Source organism: Grampus griseus, assembly GCF_964374135.1.
Source record: "Grampus griseus genome assembly, chromosome: 2".
Classification (NCBI taxonomy): Eukaryota; Metazoa; Chordata; class Mammalia; order Artiodactyla; family Delphinidae; genus Grampus; species Grampus griseus.
The window spans coordinates 63586473-63607526 of NC_139018.1; the positions used below are offsets into that span (position 1 = coordinate 63586473).

A 21054-nucleotide genomic window follows, 5' to 3' on the forward strand; every position below is an offset into this window, starting at 1 on the left:
ATACAGTTTTGAGGATTGTGAAAGTGTAGTAAAATAGGAATGAAATTAAACTTTTGAGACATTTTCCTTTTAAAAACCAAAAGCCAAAATGATCAGACCATTTGATCCAATTTCAACTTGTAGGAGTATGTCATAACAATTTCACAGAAACAACATTACGTACTATTCATTTTGGCTATATTTTTAAGACCAAGAAGTTGGAAAACCTTAAATGGCCAACAGTAGGGCATTTATTTAATAAATGATAGCATAGCCATCTGATAGAATGCTACGTAACTTAAAAGTCATGTTTTACAAGAACATTTAATTATTTTATAAAATGCTTACAAAAGGATGGCTGTCATCAAAAAGAATACAAAAGACAAATGTTGGCGAGGAGAGAAGCGAATCCTTGTACACTGTTGGTAAGAATGTGAATTGGTGCAGTCGCTGTGGAAAACAGTATGGAGGTTTCTCAAAAAACTAAAAGTAGGGCTTCCCTAGTGGCGCAGTGGTTGAGAGTCAGCCTGCCGATGCAGGGGACACAGGTTTGTGCCCCGGTCCGGGAAGATCCCACATGCCGCGGAGGGGCTGGGCCCGTGAGCCATGGCCGCTGAGCCTGTGCGTCCGGAGCCTGTACTCCGTAACGGGAGAGGCCACAACAGTGAGAGGCCCGCGTACCGCAAAAAAAAAAAAAGTTTCCCCCTAAATTAACAACAAAAATCAAGTAGAAATACACTTAATAAGAATATATGTGATGATTCACTTTGTTATACAGCATAAACCAACACAACATTGTAAAGCAATTATAGTCCAATAAAGATGTTAAAAAAAAAAAAGAATATATGTGAGCCTTAAATGAAGAAAACTATTATACTTAAGGGCAATTTTTTTTTAACAAAAAAGACATAGCAGGTTCCTGAATGGAACTATACATGTATAGTAAAGATGTCAGTTCTCCCCTCAATTAATTGGATTCACGGTAGTTCTAATCACAATTTTAGGGAGATTTTTCTTTCTAGAACTTGATTAAAAAAAATCCAAAATTTTCCCAGGAAAATAAGCAGGTGAAAGAAGCAATAAATGTTGAAAAAGAAGACAAAAATTAGCATTACCAGCTATTTTAAAATATGATTAAGAAGGACTTCCCTGGTGGCACAGTGGCTGAGAATCCACCTGCCAATGCAGGGGGCATGGGTTCTATCCCTGGTCCAGGAAGATCCCACATGCCACAGAGCAACTAAGCCTGTGTGCCACAACTACTTAGCCTGCGCTCTAGAGCCCACGAACCACATCTACTGAAGCCCATGTGCCTAGAGCCCATGCTCCACAACAAGAGAAGCCACCACAATGAAAAGCCCGCACACCGCAATGAAAAGCCCTCACACCACAACGAAGAGTAGCCCCCAATAGCCTCAACTAGAGAAAGTCCGTGTGCAGCAACGAAGACCCAATGCATGCAAATTAAAAAAAAAAAAGATAAAGATACTATTAAAATAAAACTTACAAATGTAGAAAGAAATATTATCAAAGATGTTCATAAGGGCATTGATTAATGGAATACAATGATGTCATAAAAAAGAATTATCTTAAACAGTATATTGCCCAGAATTATTAAGATCCCATTTTTTAAGTAAACATTTTAATGAAGTATAACATATATGTGGAAAAGCTGTACAATTATAAACTTGTTGAATTTTCACAAAGCAAACACACCCAGATCAAGAAAACAACATAATTAGCACCTCACTCCTTCCCAAGAGTAATAACTACCTTGTCATAAGATCCCATTTTTAATCAACTGTATAGTGGTACGTTTACATACAATAAAATGCACTATTTTTATTGTTCATTTTAACGAGCTTTGACAAATTTACACAACCCATATAACCACTACCAAAGCAATCAAGGTACAAAGCACATAAGAGTCCATTTCAGTTAAAAATTATCTATGTATGTCTGTGTATTTGTTTATATAGACACTGAAAAAAGCACAGATGGACATGCTACAAGCTGATAATTGGGAAGTGAAACTGCTAGTGCTTTCACTTCTTTAAAATTTTTAATTAAAATAGTGTTTTTTTAAAAAAGAACAAATGATACTATAACAAACATATCTACCACCCCCCCAATAAATGCTAATATGTAAATTTAATATTGGAGATACAGTTCAAGTCCTCCCCCCAGCCCCATTTACTTCATCTCTCCTGGAGGAAACAATGACTGCTAATACTTTACTCCATATACGTAGTATCTTATTTAAGTTTACATAAGCAAAGGAGAGATTATTTAATAAACGGTACTGAGAATACTGGTTAAAAATCAATGCTCTGGCTTTGGCTGATAGTTCAAGTAATTATCAGCTAAATTATATCATTTGCAAATTGTGAACCCTAAAGGTACAGCTGTTTATTATCCCTTGATTTTTAAATCTATGTAAGAAAAAGTTCTTATCCTAAAAATAAAATTCCTAACATTATTCTTTAATCTACTTGCTAGAAATTATCATAAGAAAATAACTAAAAGGGCTTCCCTGGTGGCGCAGTGGCTGAGAGTCCACCTGCCGATGAAGGGGACATGGGTTCGTGCCCCGGTCCAGGAAGATCCCACATGCCGCGGAGTGGCTGGGCCCGTGAGCCATGGCCGCTGTGCCTGCGCGTCCAGAGCCTGTGCTCCGCAACGGGAGAGGCCACAACAGTGAGAGGCCCACGTACCGCAAAAAATAAAAAATAAAAAAATAACTAAAAGAGGGAATTCCTTGGTGGTCCAGTGGTTAGGACTCCACGCTTTCACTGTCAAGGGCCCAGGTTCAATCCCTGGTCAGAGAAGTAGTAAGATCCCGCATGCCATGTGGCATGGCCAAAACCAAACCAAAACAAAACAAAAAAACCACACTAAAAGAAAAAGAATTTAAATAAAGAACATACCATAGCTAAAGTTCACCAGTTTTCTTGGCCAGCCAAAAAGTAGAAAATAAAGACCAACAAAATGATATCATTCATTTAATTACCTCAAATTTTAGCTTCTTTAAGCTTTCTATATTAATAATCTTTTTATATTGATATTAATAACATTAAGAGAAATGCTATTCCCTCAAATAGGTCCTTCTAAATTCAATCTCGACTCGATTCTTTTAATTAGTCATTTTAACATATACAAACTACCTAATTGAACAGTAATGTAGCAAATGAAGGATAGCAACGATCAGAATCTCTGAGATAACTAAAGATCACAAAGCATTTTAGGATGATCAAACACAAACTTTCAAAGATGATGTACTAAAGAACCAGACAATATGGAATTCACCAGTGTGTTGAATGGAGGAATGCTTCAGATAGGTCTTAAGCAACTGGAATAGAAGCAGAAGGATGCTGGAAAGCATGCAAGGCAGGATGATAAGTACAGGCAGAATTATAAACTAAACAACATCTGCTCTGATCTATCAGGCTGGGTCAGAAGAGTCATGTTACAATAATAAAAGACAACAATGTATTAATTATACCTCTACTTTGTTCCAGAAAGGATTTAAGCTTATAAGTATATATTAAAATGTGACCAGATAGCATTAAATAAAGTCAGACAGATAAGGTGAGACACATGAGTATAAAAATAAAAACTGGAACCCACCTTCCATAGAATGGAATTCTTGCTTTGGTTGCATTCTGTTTTAGTTGGTCAAAAGCCCCTATGAAATAGAGTTAATGAGTCCTCAAACTTGAAAATACAAATTTCAGAAACAATTTTCAAATTTGAACACAATACCTGCTCTGAATGTGTCTGCACATATCAAACAGGTCTTCCAACCTTTCCTCTGGTAGTAATATGCTAACTGGGAAAGGAAGATTTTAAAACTCAATAAATACAAATTTATTATACATGTAATTGTTTCTATTTACACTTGTTATTTACTTAAGGAGTAAAATAAAACTGCTCATATTCTCCTAAAAGTAATATTATTAAATTCTGAGTATAGAAAATTTCCTAAAGAGTTTAAATTCTAAGTGCCATACAGTCACATTCGAAGGATATAAAATGATGAAGCAACAAATGATCACGGTAAAAAATGTTATTAACGTTAATTAAAAACAAACAATAACATAACCCTCTAAGAAATAATCCTTTCCTCTTTTTTTCTTTCTAAACTATACAAAGTTGAGGCTTGTGGAGTAAAATCTGGTAACAAAGTTGAGTTACCCAATTATGGAGGAAGGGGTGGTATAATGAATTTAAAATTAGCAAAAAGATATGCAAAATGAAGATTCATATGTATTACACTGGGTGAGACATTGTGAAAAGGGAGTCTTGAGCCATAGGAGATAAGGTAAACTTTCCACGTTCACTTCTCCAAAAATCATATCCTCATCTCCTTAAAGGACAGGAACAGTCTTTTTGGTAAAAGAAACAGCATAGTTATATAGAAGTCTACCATTCTTGCAAAAAGCTATCACGAGAAAGACTATGGGATTCTTTGCTCTTATCCTACAAAGAGCTATTACAAAAACATAATAGATACATCAAACAACACAAAATTTTAAAGGAACAATACTACAAATCCTGACTTTAACGTAAAACTTGATTTATACAAACATATCTTCTCCATGACTTTGTTTTTTTTAATTAAGTATAATTTACCTTTGAACATGTTGTTGTTTTACCACTCCCTTGCAATCCAACAAACATGATCACATTCTGTTTTCCTTTAGTGGGTGTCCATGCTTTAACTCCAGGGTCTACAAGCTACAAACCAAAAACAAAAATAAAAATAAAATCAGGTTAACCTATGCTTACATTCAAAACCCCTCTCCCCACAACTTTTAACTTGAAAAAGTAATTTATAGACATTTAAATATAAGCGGCAACCATAATCCTACCATTCTAATACAACTCTATTTCCCTTTGTACACACGTAGTGAAATTTAAAAATTTAAAATAGTACACTGTGAAGTCATAAGCAAGCCTATACTCCCAAACCAATTCAGAGGTAAGGATCTCAAAATATTTTTTAGAACAAGCTGGAGTGTGAATGTGAGACCAAGTTTGAGCCAAAGGAGCAATCTACAACAGCACTGCAGAAATATAAAATATATGTGCAGGCCACATATGAATTTTTAAATTTCTAGTAGTGACATTAAAAAAAGTAAAAACAAGTGATATTAATATTTTATTTAACTCAATATATCTAAAATATTATAATTCAACATGTAATCTATATTTAAAAATTAATAAAATATTTTATATTCCCTTTTGCCATGCTAGGTCTTAAAACTTGACATGTATCTCCTACTTACAGCACATCTCAATTTGGACTAGCCACATTACAAGTGCTCAATAACCACATGTGGCCAATGGCTACCATATTGGGACAGTACCTATCTTCATGTTCAATTTGACAAATGTTTATATATGAACAAAATTACAAATTACATGTGAAAGACTTTCCAGGTCAGTCAAATATTAAATTCTCCAATGCCAAAGATGTACTGTTCTATAAAGTTATTATATTTAAAGTGCTAGTAAAAAATAATCACTAATTTTATAATGACAATCAGTGGAAAATTAAGGCATTCATACATATATGGACAGTCCCCAAATAAACAAGCATGAGGCATTTTTAAAGTTCATTTAAAAAAATAATTCAGTTCCAAGTCAGTTGTTTGGAGCTTGAAACCTGTATCTCCATATGATAATAAAACCATAATAGTAGTTAATGTCCTAGGACCAGATGACATAGACCATATTTACAACTATGTGTAAATAAAGTTTTAATAGAACACAGACATGCCCATTCATTCACTGCTTTTGTGCTATAACACCAGACCTGAGTAGTTGCAACAGAGACCATATGACCCACAAAGCCAAAACTATTTGTTCTTAAGAGAAATTTGCTGAGCCCATGCTAGATGATACCATAAAGGTTACATAATCCATATTATACGTGAATTTCAAGGAAAGCCATGTGGTAGAAAAGGGAGGAAAAGAAAACACATTTTGTGATCTCCCTCCCAGGCACAGGGTTGAAATGAACAAAATCTATCTTAAACATAAATCCACTGCCCTTCCTCCTAGATCCTTTCAGAACACTAATGCGGCCCCATATTCACCTCCATTCTCTATATCCCATGGCAGAATCACTCAGCTCTCTATGAACCTACTATTTGCAACCTATAAGTTTTATTGAATAATGATTTTTCAAAATAAATATATCTTATCTTCCTCCTACATCCTAGAACAGCAGTACTGAACTTTCATACTCTATATTACATTAAAATCTGTTATTCTATCTTGGACTTTGAATCGATCTTATCCTGGTGCATGCTTTTGTAACATCATACATTAATCACTTAGAGAATATTGGTTCACTCAGGCAGCTCTTCCATTGTTGACACATTTCACTATACAACATCAAAACATTTTATTTATTAATATCAATAATGATCTCACTAGAAAAGTTAAATATTGGGACACTGTGACACTCATGGTGGAGATTCAAGCTTCTAGTTTTCACCAGAAAGCTGGAATTTCATTACTGGCTACAATACCGTTAGTTATTTGCCTTAAAGTGACAAGCTCACTTTATTTACTTTGGAGAAAATATCTGCCAAAGGCCCAAGTGTAAATAACCACAGATTATGTCTGTTGTTCATTCATGTAAAAATGGCATTCTATGAAAGAAGTGGCTAGCTCAGCTTGCAATCAAACAATTACACATTTGCTTGCCTCAAGACAACCATCAAATTTCAGTACACAGCAACAGGGCTTTCTGCATACTTCCCATTTCATCACACAAAATCTTATAAACACATGTGTATTCAAGGGTCAAGATTTAATACTACTAATAACCTCTACTGCTCCATCAAAGACATTCTTAAATGAAACTGGCTTTTTTTTTTCCTTCACTGCAAGTGTGTGGGAGGAAGGAGTTCAATGACTACTAGTATAGTTTGGTACCACTGCCTTGATTCATGCTAGGGAGTTTTACCCAGTGGTTTCACCCACCATTGCTTTTGCAGTAAAGAAGGCTGAAAAAACGCAAATAATGTCTTAGTGTTATTATGAAAACAGTTTTGGCCTTGCTTTTTACACCACTATCCTAGACCATGAGCTTCTGAGTATAAGGCCCAGTCTTTTTCATCTTTGTTATCAGCAGTATTTGGCATACTGCCTAGAATAAAGTAGGTACTCCGTAAAGCCATCTTAACAAAGCACCTGATGCTCCAGAATTGCCGAAAGATTCCAACCCCTAAAAATAAAAATGTTCACTCACCCTGTGCTGACCTCTGGTGTTAGAAGAAAAACAATCTGGAAATACTGTGAGGAGTTTGGAGATCAGACCTGGGTCTACCACTAACTGTCTTACTTTTCTCAACTGCAAACTGAGAAGGAAAACTGGATAAATTTCCTGACCTCTTTTAGGTTCTGAATTTCTTTTTTTTTTTTTTTAATAAATATATTTATTTATTTTTGGATGCACTGGGTCTTCGTTGCTGCATGCGGGCTTTCTCTAGTTGAGGCGATCAGGGGCTACTCTTCCCTGGGGTGCGCGGGCTTCTCATTGCAGTGGCTTCCCTCATTGCGGAGCAGGCCTCTAGGCACGCGGGCTTCAGTAGTTGTGGCATGTGGGCTCAGTAGTTATGTCTCGTGGGCTCTAAAGCACAAGCTCAGTAGTTGTGGCTCACAGGCTTAGCTGCCCCATGGCAGGTGGGATCTTCCCAGACCAGGGCTCAAACCCGTGTCCCCGCACTGGCAGGCAGATTCTTAACCACTGCGCCACGAGGGAAAGTTAATTAGTCTACAGGACTAATTAGTCTACAGGACTTAATTAGTTAATTAAGTCCTGTAGACTAATTAATTAGACTTAATTAATTAGTCTACAGGACTAAACTGAAATGACACAACCATCCAAGGTACTAGACTTTTTCAAAGTACCAATCAGCTCTGCTAGAACCAAAGGAGTTAAGTGAAACTATTCACACAACATAGGGAAAAATACTCGAGACCACTAGCAGATACCTGTTGCTCTTAAAAAATTTTTTTTAGTTCCTTTCTTTTTTTCCCCTATGACTGGACTCAAACATATTTTCTAAAGCTCTAAGACTCTCATCATAATTTTCACAACAGCAGCAGCAATATCAATTCTAAGGTGAACAGGGCAATAGGTTATATTTACAACTTGCAAAATAAAACTTCACTAATTCAAAATTGCTTAAAATCTAGGCAAGAATAGGAATATTTGATCTTTTCAAAGGGACTTTTTGACACAATGAAAGTGTAGAAAAGAACTCTTGCCAAGAGTGACTTTCTGTACAAAAGCAAGACACTCAATAGGCAAAACTTGATATTAAAAGAGGATAAACTCAGAGAGGCTCTTCCATCAATTAATATATAGTGAAGTTTTACTTTTTGTAACTTGGCTTTGGCATTTTTTTGCAGGAGTAATACTGGCCTTCATACCTGTACTCAGAATTTTGTATTCAGGAAAGCCTATGATAAAAATAAGCCACTTCAGAAAAGTTAATAATCCTTCAATTAATATTTTTAATACAGATAAATATTCTATAAAAACACAAAAAAGTATTCTGAAATAGTATTACTGTTTGCAGTGCTAATGTAGTGAGTCTACAGAAAATCACAGCACAAGCTAGATATACTTTTACCTTCACAAGTTCTTTAAATACTGCGTGCTGAATCATTTTTCTTTTGTTAAGACCAGATGCCATCTCTTCAAGATCAATTGCAGACCTTCATGATGATGGTTTTTGAGGGTAGAAGGGGGAAAAGTCAGTTAAGGCACTCTAAAAAGAAAATTAGCTTTTGCCCCAAAGAATGTAAGAATATTCAATCATTCATATTAATAGTATTCTAATTAACATGCATACAATTACTACAGAGTCATAAGTCCATACCATAAAGAATTTACCATGAAATGTTAGATGTAAGACTTTTGTTAGTTTTTCAAGGCTTTCTTTTGAAAGTCCAAATATTAATTTGTCCTCATATTAATGTAAAGTATTGATTTTATTTTTCTGGCAGCATACAGAATTTATACATGTTTACACCTAGCAGAAAATAAGACTACTTCCTGTAGTGTAAATGCTTAAATGCTAGTAGTTCTCTATTTAGTACACAGTCTGACAATATGAAAAGGAGGGATGGCCTGAGCACGACAAGGGCTAGGATTCAGGCAGCTAATCGAGATGCCCTCAATTATTCTATGTGCCCTGTCCCAGTCAGTGCCCCTCCCAATTAACACAATAATTGAGACCACACACGTTACTCCTTTATTCAAATATGGACAGAGAAACCAAAAGGGGACAAAAAAGAATATAATTCTCCAATAATAAAGGAGGCTGATTAATGTCATCTTTAGTCTGAAGAGGATTAAAATGGCACCACTTCTCTATGATGCATCTAAATTGTTAACAGGCTTTTCTATTAAAATACTATACAGTATACAATTGAATCCATTCAGATAAAGGAGTAGTAGAATGGAAAGAAATCCATAATTAAATGAAAGCCACATGTAGTTTATTCTTTGAACCATCATAATGGAAATGTACTATAAACAAAGTCTTCCAACATATGAGTTCTGTTATTTCCCAGTGCTGTATAGCAAAAACATTTCAAAATATGGCAGACTTTTCTAGTTAGCTCCTCATCCCAGTAAACTATGTTTAGTTTTGCCTGTTTTTTACTTGATTAATTTAACTTACTTTACATTTTCTCTTAGTTGCTTCACTAGTTTAATATTAACATCTGCTTCCAATAATGCTGTACATACTTCTTTTAGCATAGCATTTAACACCTGCAAGTAAATAAATAAAAACTTAAAATGCCCATTGTATCATTTAAACCATACAAAAACAATGATTGACCAGTCATCATATACTACCATAACTTAATATTAATAAAAACAATACTATACCATTGGGGGGCGGAAAGGTTTTCAGTTAGTCTTCGAGAGAGAATCTTACTAAATGTCTAGTCATTTTGTCAAAATAAGACATTTCAGGGAATTCCCTGATGGTCCAGTGGTTAGGACTCTGAGCTTCCACTGCAGGGGGCAGGGGTTCGATCCTTGGTAGGGGAACTAAGATCCCACAAGCCATGCAGCACGGCCAAAACAAAAGACATTCCACTTTGTTTTATTCAACCAGGTATTAACCGTCACAATTTTATCCCTACGTTAAAGTAATAATAGGAAAGACTATTACTACACAATACATGTTGCCATTGAAGTTTTCTATGTCGTTGAATTCCTGTTGCTGATATGCAGCACTGTATATTCACAACATCTGCTTAACTGGACTATCATGGAGGAAAATGTGACAAAAGAAAATGACTCAGTCTGACCTAGCAGCCTTACTACTTCCACTCAGAGCAGAGGAACAAAGTTGAAAAGGAAACTATCCTCCATTAATAACTCACTATCATCACATATTTGTTGAGGTGCAAGGCACTGTGGTTAAATGGTCACAAGCTATAAAATCTCTAAAAAAGATGAGCCCTTAGCTGCTCATGGAAATAACTGTTTACAGATTAGAATGTAAGCTCCGTGAGAATGGGAATTTTAGTCTACTTTGTTTACTGCTATAGCCCTGGTGCCAGCAAAAATGTTTGCAAAAATGTAGGCCCTCAATTACTTCTTTTTTGTTTTTTGTGGTACGCGGGCCTCTCACTGCTATGGCCTCTCCCGTTGCAGAGCACAGGCTCCGGACGCACAGGCTCAGCGGCCATGGCTCACGGGCCCAGCCTCTCCGCGGCATGTGGGATCTTCCCGGACCGGGGCACGAACCCGTGTCCCCTGCATCGGCAGGCGGACTCTCAACCACTGCGCCACCAGGGAAGCCCCTCAATTACTTCTTGAATGAATTCTCATCATCAACTTCAGTCATATGTCATACAGCGGCTTATCAGATTTCTCTATCCCTCATTAAAGGGATTGATAAAAATGGAACTGATCTCTCATTAGAGGGATTTCTCCTTGTTAATTCCCTAGTAGCAAGTACCAAGAACAGAGAAACAACTGCCAATTCAAGCAACATCTGTTATTTTACTTCCCACCAACCTCTTCTCCCTGGTCTCTTTCTTATTTTCCTACCATAAACACAAACACCATAAGGGTTATGCAACAGGGAAAACTGTTTGGAAAGCTGTTGTTTTATTTGTTCAGAATTTCAAAGGCTAAACAATGGTTTAAATTATGGTTTATTACTTAATAATAATTATTAGAAAAAGCCTTGGAATTAGGAAAATTATAAAAATAGGAATTAGAAAAAAGGTTCTAATCCTGTTTCTTCCAATAAATAAACATGTGAAACTTGACTTTCCGTTGCTGTTAAATGAGAGGCTGGACTAGCCGAGCTCAAAGATGGTCCCCAAATTATTTAATTCCATTAGCTTATTAAAGTGTTGATATCAAATTCTATCTTAGAATTTTTTTAAACCTCCAAGTTAGAAAGTACTTTTTATCTATTATTTCATTTGATCCTTAAAATCATCTTGAAAGGTAAATGCTATTTTCTCATTTTATACATTAAGAAATCTGAAGCTGACTTGCTCAAATCTCTACCATTTGTTTAGTGGGATGCTAAACAAGGTCTTCTAAAACCAAATTCAGTACTTTCCCATTGGTACCACAAAATATAAAGTATACTATAATCTTCTTTTTTCAGTTGACAAACCATTAAGATACAATGTGTGGAGAAAACAATGGGAGAAAGAAATACCTTAAACTTAAAATAATAAAACCTGGAGGAAAAGTATTTTTCAGATACCATATAAGGAGTCAGCTTACAAAATTTCCAAAACAAATGAATGAGGATTACAGAGGAAGTGAATCACTGTAGCCAAGATGGAAATACTAGCCTTTTATAAGAATGCTAAATAAAAGTCAAAGAGAAAAGGTCAGATACATGCATGCCTAGTCAAGAAGCAGGATACTAAAGTTTTAGGCCTATGTCAAGAGAGAAAGCAAAAGTATATTTCCAGGTCTAAGCCATTTTCAAAATATAAAAGGTACATCATTATTACATGTAAGTTAAGGTGGTTTTTGTTTTGTTTTTTGGGGGGTAATTCATTACTGAAAGTTGAAATTAAGACAGTTGATTTCTCAATAAAAAACACTATCTAGTGTATCCATTTCTGGGTTTTATCTACTGGTATTTACATAGAGATTACTAATCATCCACCTCCAATGCTAGTGATGATGTACAATCACATATATTTTACATATTTTACATACCTCTTCATTGATGATGGTGGCATTGCTCAATGAGCGTAATGCTGATGTTATTTTTCTTCCAAGGTCTGCTAGTACCATCCTGAAGACTTTAAGACGTGATTACAAGAAACTCTAGGAAGGAAAAAAATTAAAACATCTATAAACAATCAACACCAGTTCCCATAACTGAAGACTTCTAAAGAAGAGTTAGTTCAAATTAAAGTACTCTAGTGTTTAGATACTGTAACTTCAACTTCTATAGCTTCAACCTACATCTTCAATACTGTCAGGTCCAGAAGCTGAAGCTACCACTTGGTTATGATGGCTTATATTTGAATACCTAACTGGAATATTCTGTATGAATCAGCAAATTTAACATGTCAGATAATATGCTTTGAAGAAATGATGACATCTCAAATTAAATGTATTCATTTTGGACATACTTGTAAATATGAATAACTGACTGATGTGTTATGTACATTTTTAAATGAAAAAAAGGGTGAGAAAGACAAAGAAAGAAAAAGGTGAAATCTCCACCCAGGAATATTGCCTAATTAAAGGACAACTATTTTGATTTATGTTCTAAGTGAAAAAAAAAAAGTTTTAAAATTAGTAAATCACTTAACTTTTCATGCACATTGCATTATCTCATTTCATTCTTCTAAAAACTAAGGAAAGAGGTGTATTATTAAAAAGCTGTTCTTGATTCCCCAACTCTAAAACAAGATAACCTCTAAGGCCCCTTCCAGCTCTAAAATGTTACAGTTTTTATAAAATAGGTAGATGTACCTATTACACGTAAGTCAGGATGCAAGGACTCATGGATGGTAAGCAAGCAAATATGACTGGTATTTCCTGCCCTCAAGTTGCTTACCTACTAGCTAGCAAGACAAGGCACATGAATAGCAGCAAAATAAAGTGAATCTAGGAATTCCTCTGCCTGACTGCCTTCTAACTGGGACATAGGCTTTCTTCTGCCTTCAGACTCAAAATCAGCTCTTCCTGGGTCTCAAGCCTGCCAGACTGCTGACTAGAAATACCTGATGCAACTGAAAAAATGTACTTACCATAATTTTCTGTTTTTTACAATTACAATTACGTAAGCTGGAAGAGCAACCACTTCGTAGAAAAAATCCAGAACTTTTAACTTCTTATCCCATACTCATTATACCAAATTATTATCACATAAGTAAATATTCTTCAGGTAAGAGATAAGATTCAGTTATCTGATAGGTGTTTCAGTTTATCTCCTTTACCACTGCATTACCAGGAGTAATATAATCCTAATTATGACACCACAATTAGCTTTTTTAGAGATCATGTCATAAACAGATCATCCTCCATTTTATTTACTTATTTTTTCATCCTCCATTTTAAAAAGCTACACCAGTTAACTCTTATCTTCCCATGGTGACTGGCTCTTTTAAATTAAAAATTTAAAAAATTCTGTGAAGTTTTCCAATACAGTTTTCCTACGTAAGTACTTATTGGTAGCATATTTTAAAATATATTTGCCTAATTACAAAAACCTACACTTCAGTAGGGGAATAATATCTAATAATACCTTTTATTAATACAGTGTTTCCCCTGCAATTTCCAAGGATGTGTTTCTGAAAACTCTGGTATCAAAATTCCGTTCAAAACCTCAACGACTTCCCACTTCACGCAGAGGTAAAGTCCTCAGAATGGACTATAAGGCGCTCTCCTCACCCTCCCCAGAGGATTCTGTTACTTGCTGCTGTTGCTACACATTTCCACCTCAGGGCCTTAGTACCAGATGGCATGCTCATACTCTGGTTAACTATATGGCTCCCTCCCTCATCTCTGTTGGACTGCTGTTGTCCAGATGCAACTTCTCAATGAGGCCTTCCCTCATCACCTGTTTAAAACTGCAGCCTCCCTTCTCTTCATTTTCTCTCATTGTTTTCTTACCAATTAACATGATTTACTTACAGCTAACCCCTGAACAAAGGGAGGTTAGTGGCACCGACCCCTTCCACAGAAAATCCACGCACTGCTATCTGTGCCTCAAAAACAAAGAAACTGACTCCACCCAAAGGCAGGAAGCGGAAACAGTTCGGATAGAATTGACTCAAATCCTAGTTCTTATGATTCCACATATTGTGATCTCTAATTGAACACAAACTTATCCCCACACTTAATTTAAAAGTCTGTAAAATGAAAATACAGGTACTATATTGAAAAAAATCTGCACATAGGTCTACCCACGCAGTTCAAACCCTTGTCATCAAGGGTCAACTGTATATTATTTGCAGTCTAGCTCCCTCAACTGAAACATAAGTTGCATGAGGTCAGGGATTTTTGCCTCTTTTGCTCTCTTCTGTGGCTCAATGCTTTATTTATCTTCAGCCTATGTAGTAAGCCTTTAGTAAAAATGAACCTTATGGGTGAATGATGTATTTAAGACCTTAGGGAAAAAGCAAGACTAGGGAACCAAAGTCATGAAAGGCCTTACAAATATCTCTCAAAAGACCACTAAAATAAACCAATGAAGATAACATGACAAATCAAAAAAAAACAATGACCTAGATAATTGATATTGTACAATTAGTATTCATTTGCCTTATTTATTATAACTTTTCAGAATTTCCAACAAGATTCTTAAAAATTAACTTCGCCTTGTTCTAATACGCACACTAAAATACAAAATATCTTTTTTAATGTTAATAGCTAACCCTATATCTCAAATTGGAATAATTTACTGTTTAAGCACCCTCACTCAAAATTCTCTCTGCTAACTGAAAAGATTTATAGAAGTAATTATGTGTATACCTGTACTAGTTTCACAAAAGAAGAATCTCTACTTAGATGGCACTGTTGGAAAGGTAAGGGATTACTATATAGTACTTCATATAGTTTAACATCTATTATCTCATTCCACCCTCACAACAATTTTACCATATAAGCAGGTGAAGGAATGGAACAGCCATTCCCTACAAAAAAAGCATAATGACTTCCTACAGTCCCTTGGATACAGAGCCTTAGGTCCTAGAGTATGAATGATGGATGCTTTAGACGATACAGTTGAATACGCCTGCTGGCGAACTCCTGGGATGAATTTTGCTGCTGTACTACAAGAAAGGAAATCATATTTTGAAAGCAAAGATGCACATTCCTCTTCATAGAAGAGTAATAATTGCAATGTCCAGAAAGAACTGATAAGTACCACAGCAATCAGGACGTGCAAGGACTAATCTTGGCCCATCACATGTTCTTCTAACAGGAGTCTGGCTAAGAGTTGGATTGTGAGGTGATGGAAACAGTCTCAAGTTTGGGGTGCCCTAAATAAGTTAAGCACAGGGCCAAGTATCATACTTACCTGCTGCAGTGTGAAGTACTGGAAAGAGCATGGGCTTTGGAGTCTGACAAACTTGGATTCAAATCCCAGCTTTGTTACATACTGGCTGGGTTACTCTGGGCAAGTTACTTAATCTCTCTGAGCCTCACTTTCCTCACCTGCAAAATGGAGATAATACCATTATCAAGGTAGTTACCCTGAAAGGTTGTTGTGAGGATTAAATGAGACAATATGTATAAAACTGCCTGCAAGTGCACAGTATATTAACTATTATTTTCCTTCCTTTCTTGAATGATATCAATTGGCTCTCCCTATATCGTTAACTGAAGTGTGAGTAAACTGGAAATTTTCTGAACTCTACTAAAGTGACTGTCCCACTACCCAGGAATCACTCCCCCAGAATATTTAACATTTAGTGTGAATTACGTGTACCTGGTTATTATTCAATAGAAGCTGGAGTGTCCAAACAGCCACTTTTCTCTACATAAGCAATTAAAAATAATACTGCCAGAACCTTGCCCGATCTGAGATTATACAAACAGATCCTAACGATTAGAGATTCCAAATCTTATTATAATGAAAATGCCTATTAAAAAGTTCTTTTAAGCCCTAGTCAATGACTAACTTATTGGATCAATATTAGACTAAAGAACTAAATATACAAATATACTATTATTAGTAAATGTCTTTAGAAAAATGACTTCTATATTATATACTTTTCTATAAACTAGTCAATAGCCCAAACCAATACTTGCTTTCCTGACGAAATATATATGTGTATATATATATATGTGTGTGTGTGTGTGTATATGTATATATATATTTTTTTTTAATTCTGCATAGCATATGTATTCATAGTCTAGAACCACAGAAAAGTAAACTATTTAACAAAGTGGACTATTGGTATTTTATTTGGTAAAATGATTATACCTGAATAACTAATATAATGTTAATGACTTTAAATTTAGGAATATTTTTTCATTGTGAATATACTTAGTCCTCTAAAGAAATAATTCACTTTTATGTTTTGTGATTACAAGAGGATACACATTTGTTATAAAAATTCAAACATTACAGAAACATTAAAGGTAGAAATATAATTCCCCTAACCCTACCCCCTCTTTTGCCCCCTGATAACCACCAATAATACTTTGGAATACATTCTTATAGATTTTATTTTTTATGCATATAATTTAGGCAAATTGTCATAAGAATTATGGTTTGGGGGGAATGAAGAGGAAAGAAGAAATGAGGGAAAATCTTTTGTAAATACGCTTGCTAACGCTAAAAGTATGCTTATACGCAAAAGCCAGATTACAAAACTGCATATATTGTATTTTGTATAAACTAATATCCAAAAAACGGCATTAGCCACGAAGGAAATGTAAATCAAAGGCACAATCAGACACCACTTGACCCACACTGAGATAGCTATAATAACAACTGTTGGTGAGAACATGGAGAAATCAGACCCTCGTACACTGCTGGTGAGAATGTAAAATGGTACAGCCCTTTGGAAGTCTGGCAATTCCTCCAAATTTTAAACACAGAGTTACTATATGACCCAGCAATTCCACTCCTAGGTACATGTGAGAAAAAGGAAGACACACATTCACACAAAGAATTGTACTTGAATGGTCATTAGCAATATTATTCATACTAGCCAAAAAGTGAAAAAGAGCCAAATATCCCTCAACTGATGAGTGGATAAATAAAATGTGGTATACCCACCAAATGGAATATTATTTGATAATAAAAAGAGATGAAGTACTGACACATGCTGCAACATGGATGAATCTTGAAAGTGTTATGCTAAATGAAAGAAACCAGTGACAAAAGAATATACATGATTCTACTTATATGAAATGTCCAGAAGAGAAAAATCTGTAAAGAAATAAAGTGGATTAATAGTTGCTTAGGGCCTGGGAAACGGGGGAAAATGAGGAGTGAGTGTTAGTGGGTATGGAGTTTCTTCATGAAGTGATGAAAATGTTCTAAAATTGATGGTGGTGATGGTTGTATAGCTCTGCAAATACACTATAGACCACTGAATTGTACCCTTTAGGTGAGCTGTATGGTATGTTAATTTTATTTCAGTAAAACTTTTAGAAAATAATAATATTTGTCACCTCTGGATCGTGAATAACTAGTAATTTTTATTTTCTAATTTATATCTTTTTGCAATTTTCAAGTTTTTGGTAATGACTATTATTTTTTGTTAAGGGGAAAATTAATTATTTTTCAAAATGCTCTGTGAGAATTAGAATGATATTATACTAGAGGTTGAGATGGAGTTGTGACTTTTATTCATTTTAGTCACTCATTAAACACCTACTATGTGCTCCAGGAATTGTACCAGCATGAGAAAAGTTCTAACTCCAAATCAATAAATTACATCAAGTTAACAAAGACAAGACTCCTCTGTTAATTTCAGAAGATAAATTATGCATCATACCACCACTGACTTCCCTGCCTTATTTTGCACCAAAGTAGTATCAGGAAATATTCTCTTTATTAAAATAATTGTTTTCGAATTTAAAACTCATTTTAATATTAAAAGGTATACCAAAAAATTCAATAAGCAACAATGCGTAATAACTCAAAAACACTGGGAATCAATTCTTTAAGATACTTTTTGGCTCTCAAGTCATTCATAAAAAGAATCTTTATGTAAACTGTTACCAAGAGGAAAATTAAAACAAAGTCAAAAGAATTCCTTGGAAATAGTTTGCCTTGAAGTTGAAATAAACACAGACTGAAAATATGGATGAGGAGGGATGAGGCATATGCCCAAGCGATGGGTAATTTCAGTGACATTCAGCTAACACCTGTCAGCTAAAAATTAAATACTCAATTAGAATCTCTAGGGATGGTAACATCACAAGATTATGGGGGAAGTGGCCTCATCTAAATTCATGATTAGGAGAGCAAAACAAGGCATCTACGTTTTGAAACACTTCACTGGCTATACTGATGTGCAGCCAGGGTTAATAATCACTGCATGAAGCAACACTCCTCAAGGGAAACAAGAGAATGAAACACCTGTTCTATAATTTAAAAATTAGAGACAATGTAGCAGATGCATTGAAGGGAGAGCAAGGAGACTATATACACTAAGCATACTCCAAAAGTCTATTTAAGAGATGTGGGCTTGAAGAACATGAGGGGAAGGGGCTCAAGCCAAGGGCTAACCATAAAGCAGAATTTATAGGACCTAATGACCAAATGGTTATGGAGAATGAAAGAGAAACAGAGGCAAAAATGACTCTAAGGCCTCTAGTTTGACTAACCAGGTGGCTAGTGATGCCATTAACCAATGAATGGAAGGCAAAAAGAGAAGCTGGTTTGAAAGTTAAAGAGTTAATACAGAGGGCTTCCCTGGTGGCGCAGTGGTTGAGAGTCCGCCTACCAATGCAGGGGACACGGGTTCGTGCCCCGGTCCTGGAAAATCCCACGTGCTGCGGAGCGGCTGGGCCCGTGAGCCATGGCCGCTGAGCCTGCGCGTCCGGAGCCTGTGCTCCGCAACCGGAGAGGCCACAACAGTGAGAGGCCCGCGTACTTCAAAAAAAAAAAAAAAAAAAGGGTTAATAGAGAAATGATTCAAGGGGCTTTAAAGGTTATTTGTAATGTTCTTCTACTAGGTTGGATATTGAGTGTGCATTTTATTATCCTTTTAAAAACTGAACAAACAAATATCACAAAATTCAACTAAAACATGGGGCCAAAACTCAAAGATACACTAGGAATCTCTGCTTTTATGCACTTTTGTGCGTAGGACGTATGTCATTTAGAAAGGGAAAAAAAGGAAGGTGGAGAGAGTGAGTTTGGTTTTAGACCTATTGAATTTGCGGAAACTAAAGAACTATTTCATGAAACAGAGGCTAGAGAAAAAGATGTGGAAATGGTTGGCATACCAGGATAATACCATGGAAGTAGATGAGAGCATTTGGGTTAGAGCCATGGTGAAGGGCCAACCAAAAGGAGAAAGTCACCTAAGACTGAGAATAATCAAAAGGATAGAAGCTTTTACTAATTCCCTTTCCCTCTCCGAAGGCATTCAGAAGCAAATCAATTGAAAACAAAGAAAAGCGACCACTTAATGGGTATCTTACTGTATTCCAGTGGCAGGTCCAGAATTTCTAGACAGGTGGAGTTACAGGAGTAATCACTTTGAAGGAGGGCTTGAAGATGTTTTTGCACAGTACTTCATATTCGGTTGGAAAATACTAATTGATCAGATCAAAAAATCAAAGGAAAGAGGTTTGAGGGAAATATTTCCCCTCCCCTTTGGCACCACCACTGCTGTATTCTGGGCACTGTACCAAACACCTTACCTAATCTTTCATCCTCATACTAAGCTTATTAGGTAGATGAGGAAACTGAGGCTAGATCAGAATAACAACTTGCTCAGGGTCACAAATCTCCTTAAGTAGCACACTGTCATCTGTGTTCCCATAGCTCTCATGGCTCTTTATGCCTTACTAGAATTTCTCATTACTCATCTTGGTGTGATGTATATTTATCTGCCTCTCTCTCACCGTACTGTTAGCTCTTCAGTGCCAGGGTTCATGTCATTAATTTCTGTATCACTATAGCTAAGAATGAGTAAATATTTTGTTGAATGAAGCATATGAAAGAACTAGGTGATAATAGCATCCAGAACGCCAATAGGCGAAAGAGCTTCAGGAAATGGTTAGCAGCACCAAATGCTACGGAAAGAGCCATCAGTATACCTTAAGTCGTCAACGGCACTGAACTGGTATCCCTTATTCATTTTTGAAAGCCTACTATCGGCGGAACAATGTGTTAATTAGTCACAAGTTAACATGGAAAAATAAAATCTGGTACAAGTAAAAAGATTTTCGGAGAAGTAGCCACATCTAAATCCTTGATCACGACAGCAAAACAAAGTCAAGCCTGCAACTGCTTACGTTTAATTTGGCTCGGGTAAATCTGAAGACAATTTTAAAAGGGTCACAAGCGCATCTTTTAATAAAACTTCTGATGGGAGACACGAGATGAAAAAGAGCCAGCGCACCTCCGTCTCGGTGACGACAGCCGGTGGCCAAGGACGCCGACTCCCTCCAGTGTCTAGCCCCCTAAGCAGGGTTAGGGCTGCCCCTAGCTGCTAGTCGGTAGTGTTGAGCGGGAAAAAGCCGACACTTACCGCAAAAGGTACCGCTACAGCCGTGACCCAAACGGGCCGGGGAGTCCTTCGCGAAGCCCCACGCCGTGGGAGGAAAACAACGAAAGCGGGGGTCAGACAGACAGGTGCTACCCCACATAAACTAGGGCCCCAGCGCCCAGCACCGCGACGCCAACTCCCACCAGCTGGAAGACCGATGACTGCCACCGAACCTTCCGCCCAATGTGGTAACGTCACCACACGGCGTAGTCCACCCTTTCATGAAGAGGATACACTTCCGCTTCCGGGGCACCCGCCGCGTTCCTTCAGTGCGTTTACAGAAAGCGTTTATTGAGATGTTTCTTTGCTTTGACTGGCTTTTGACATTCGTTTTCTATCGCTCAATAACTG

At 36.3% G+C, this 21054-nt stretch overlaps 1 protein-coding gene across 2 annotated transcripts in view; it reads right to left on the minus strand.

The window, feature by feature from the left end:
• SRP54 (signal recognition particle 54) overlaps positions 1-20876 on the minus strand; it is a 44640-nt gene extending 23764 nt beyond the window's left edge. The window contains exons 1-8 of one of the 2 annotated variants that reach the window (XM_082648598.1): positions 20686-20876; positions 15540-15676; positions 12221-12331; positions 9690-9781; positions 8634-8718; positions 4612-4716; positions 3742-3808; positions 3607-3664 (exon numbers count right to left, since the gene is read on the minus strand). In XM_082648598.1, the coding sequence (XP_082504724.1) occupies positions 3607-3664; positions 3742-3808; positions 4612-4716; positions 8634-8718; positions 9690-9781; positions 12221-12298 (485 nt within the window). In that variant the 5' untranslated portion in view covers positions 12299-12331; positions 15540-15676; positions 20686-20876. The remainder of the gene's footprint in view (positions 1-3606; positions 3665-3741; positions 3809-4611; positions 4717-8633; positions 8719-9689; positions 9782-12220; positions 12332-15539; positions 15677-20685) is intronic. The other variant, XM_082648597.1, reaches the window with a different exon arrangement.
• Between the last annotated feature and the right edge of the window lie 178 nt (positions 20877-21054).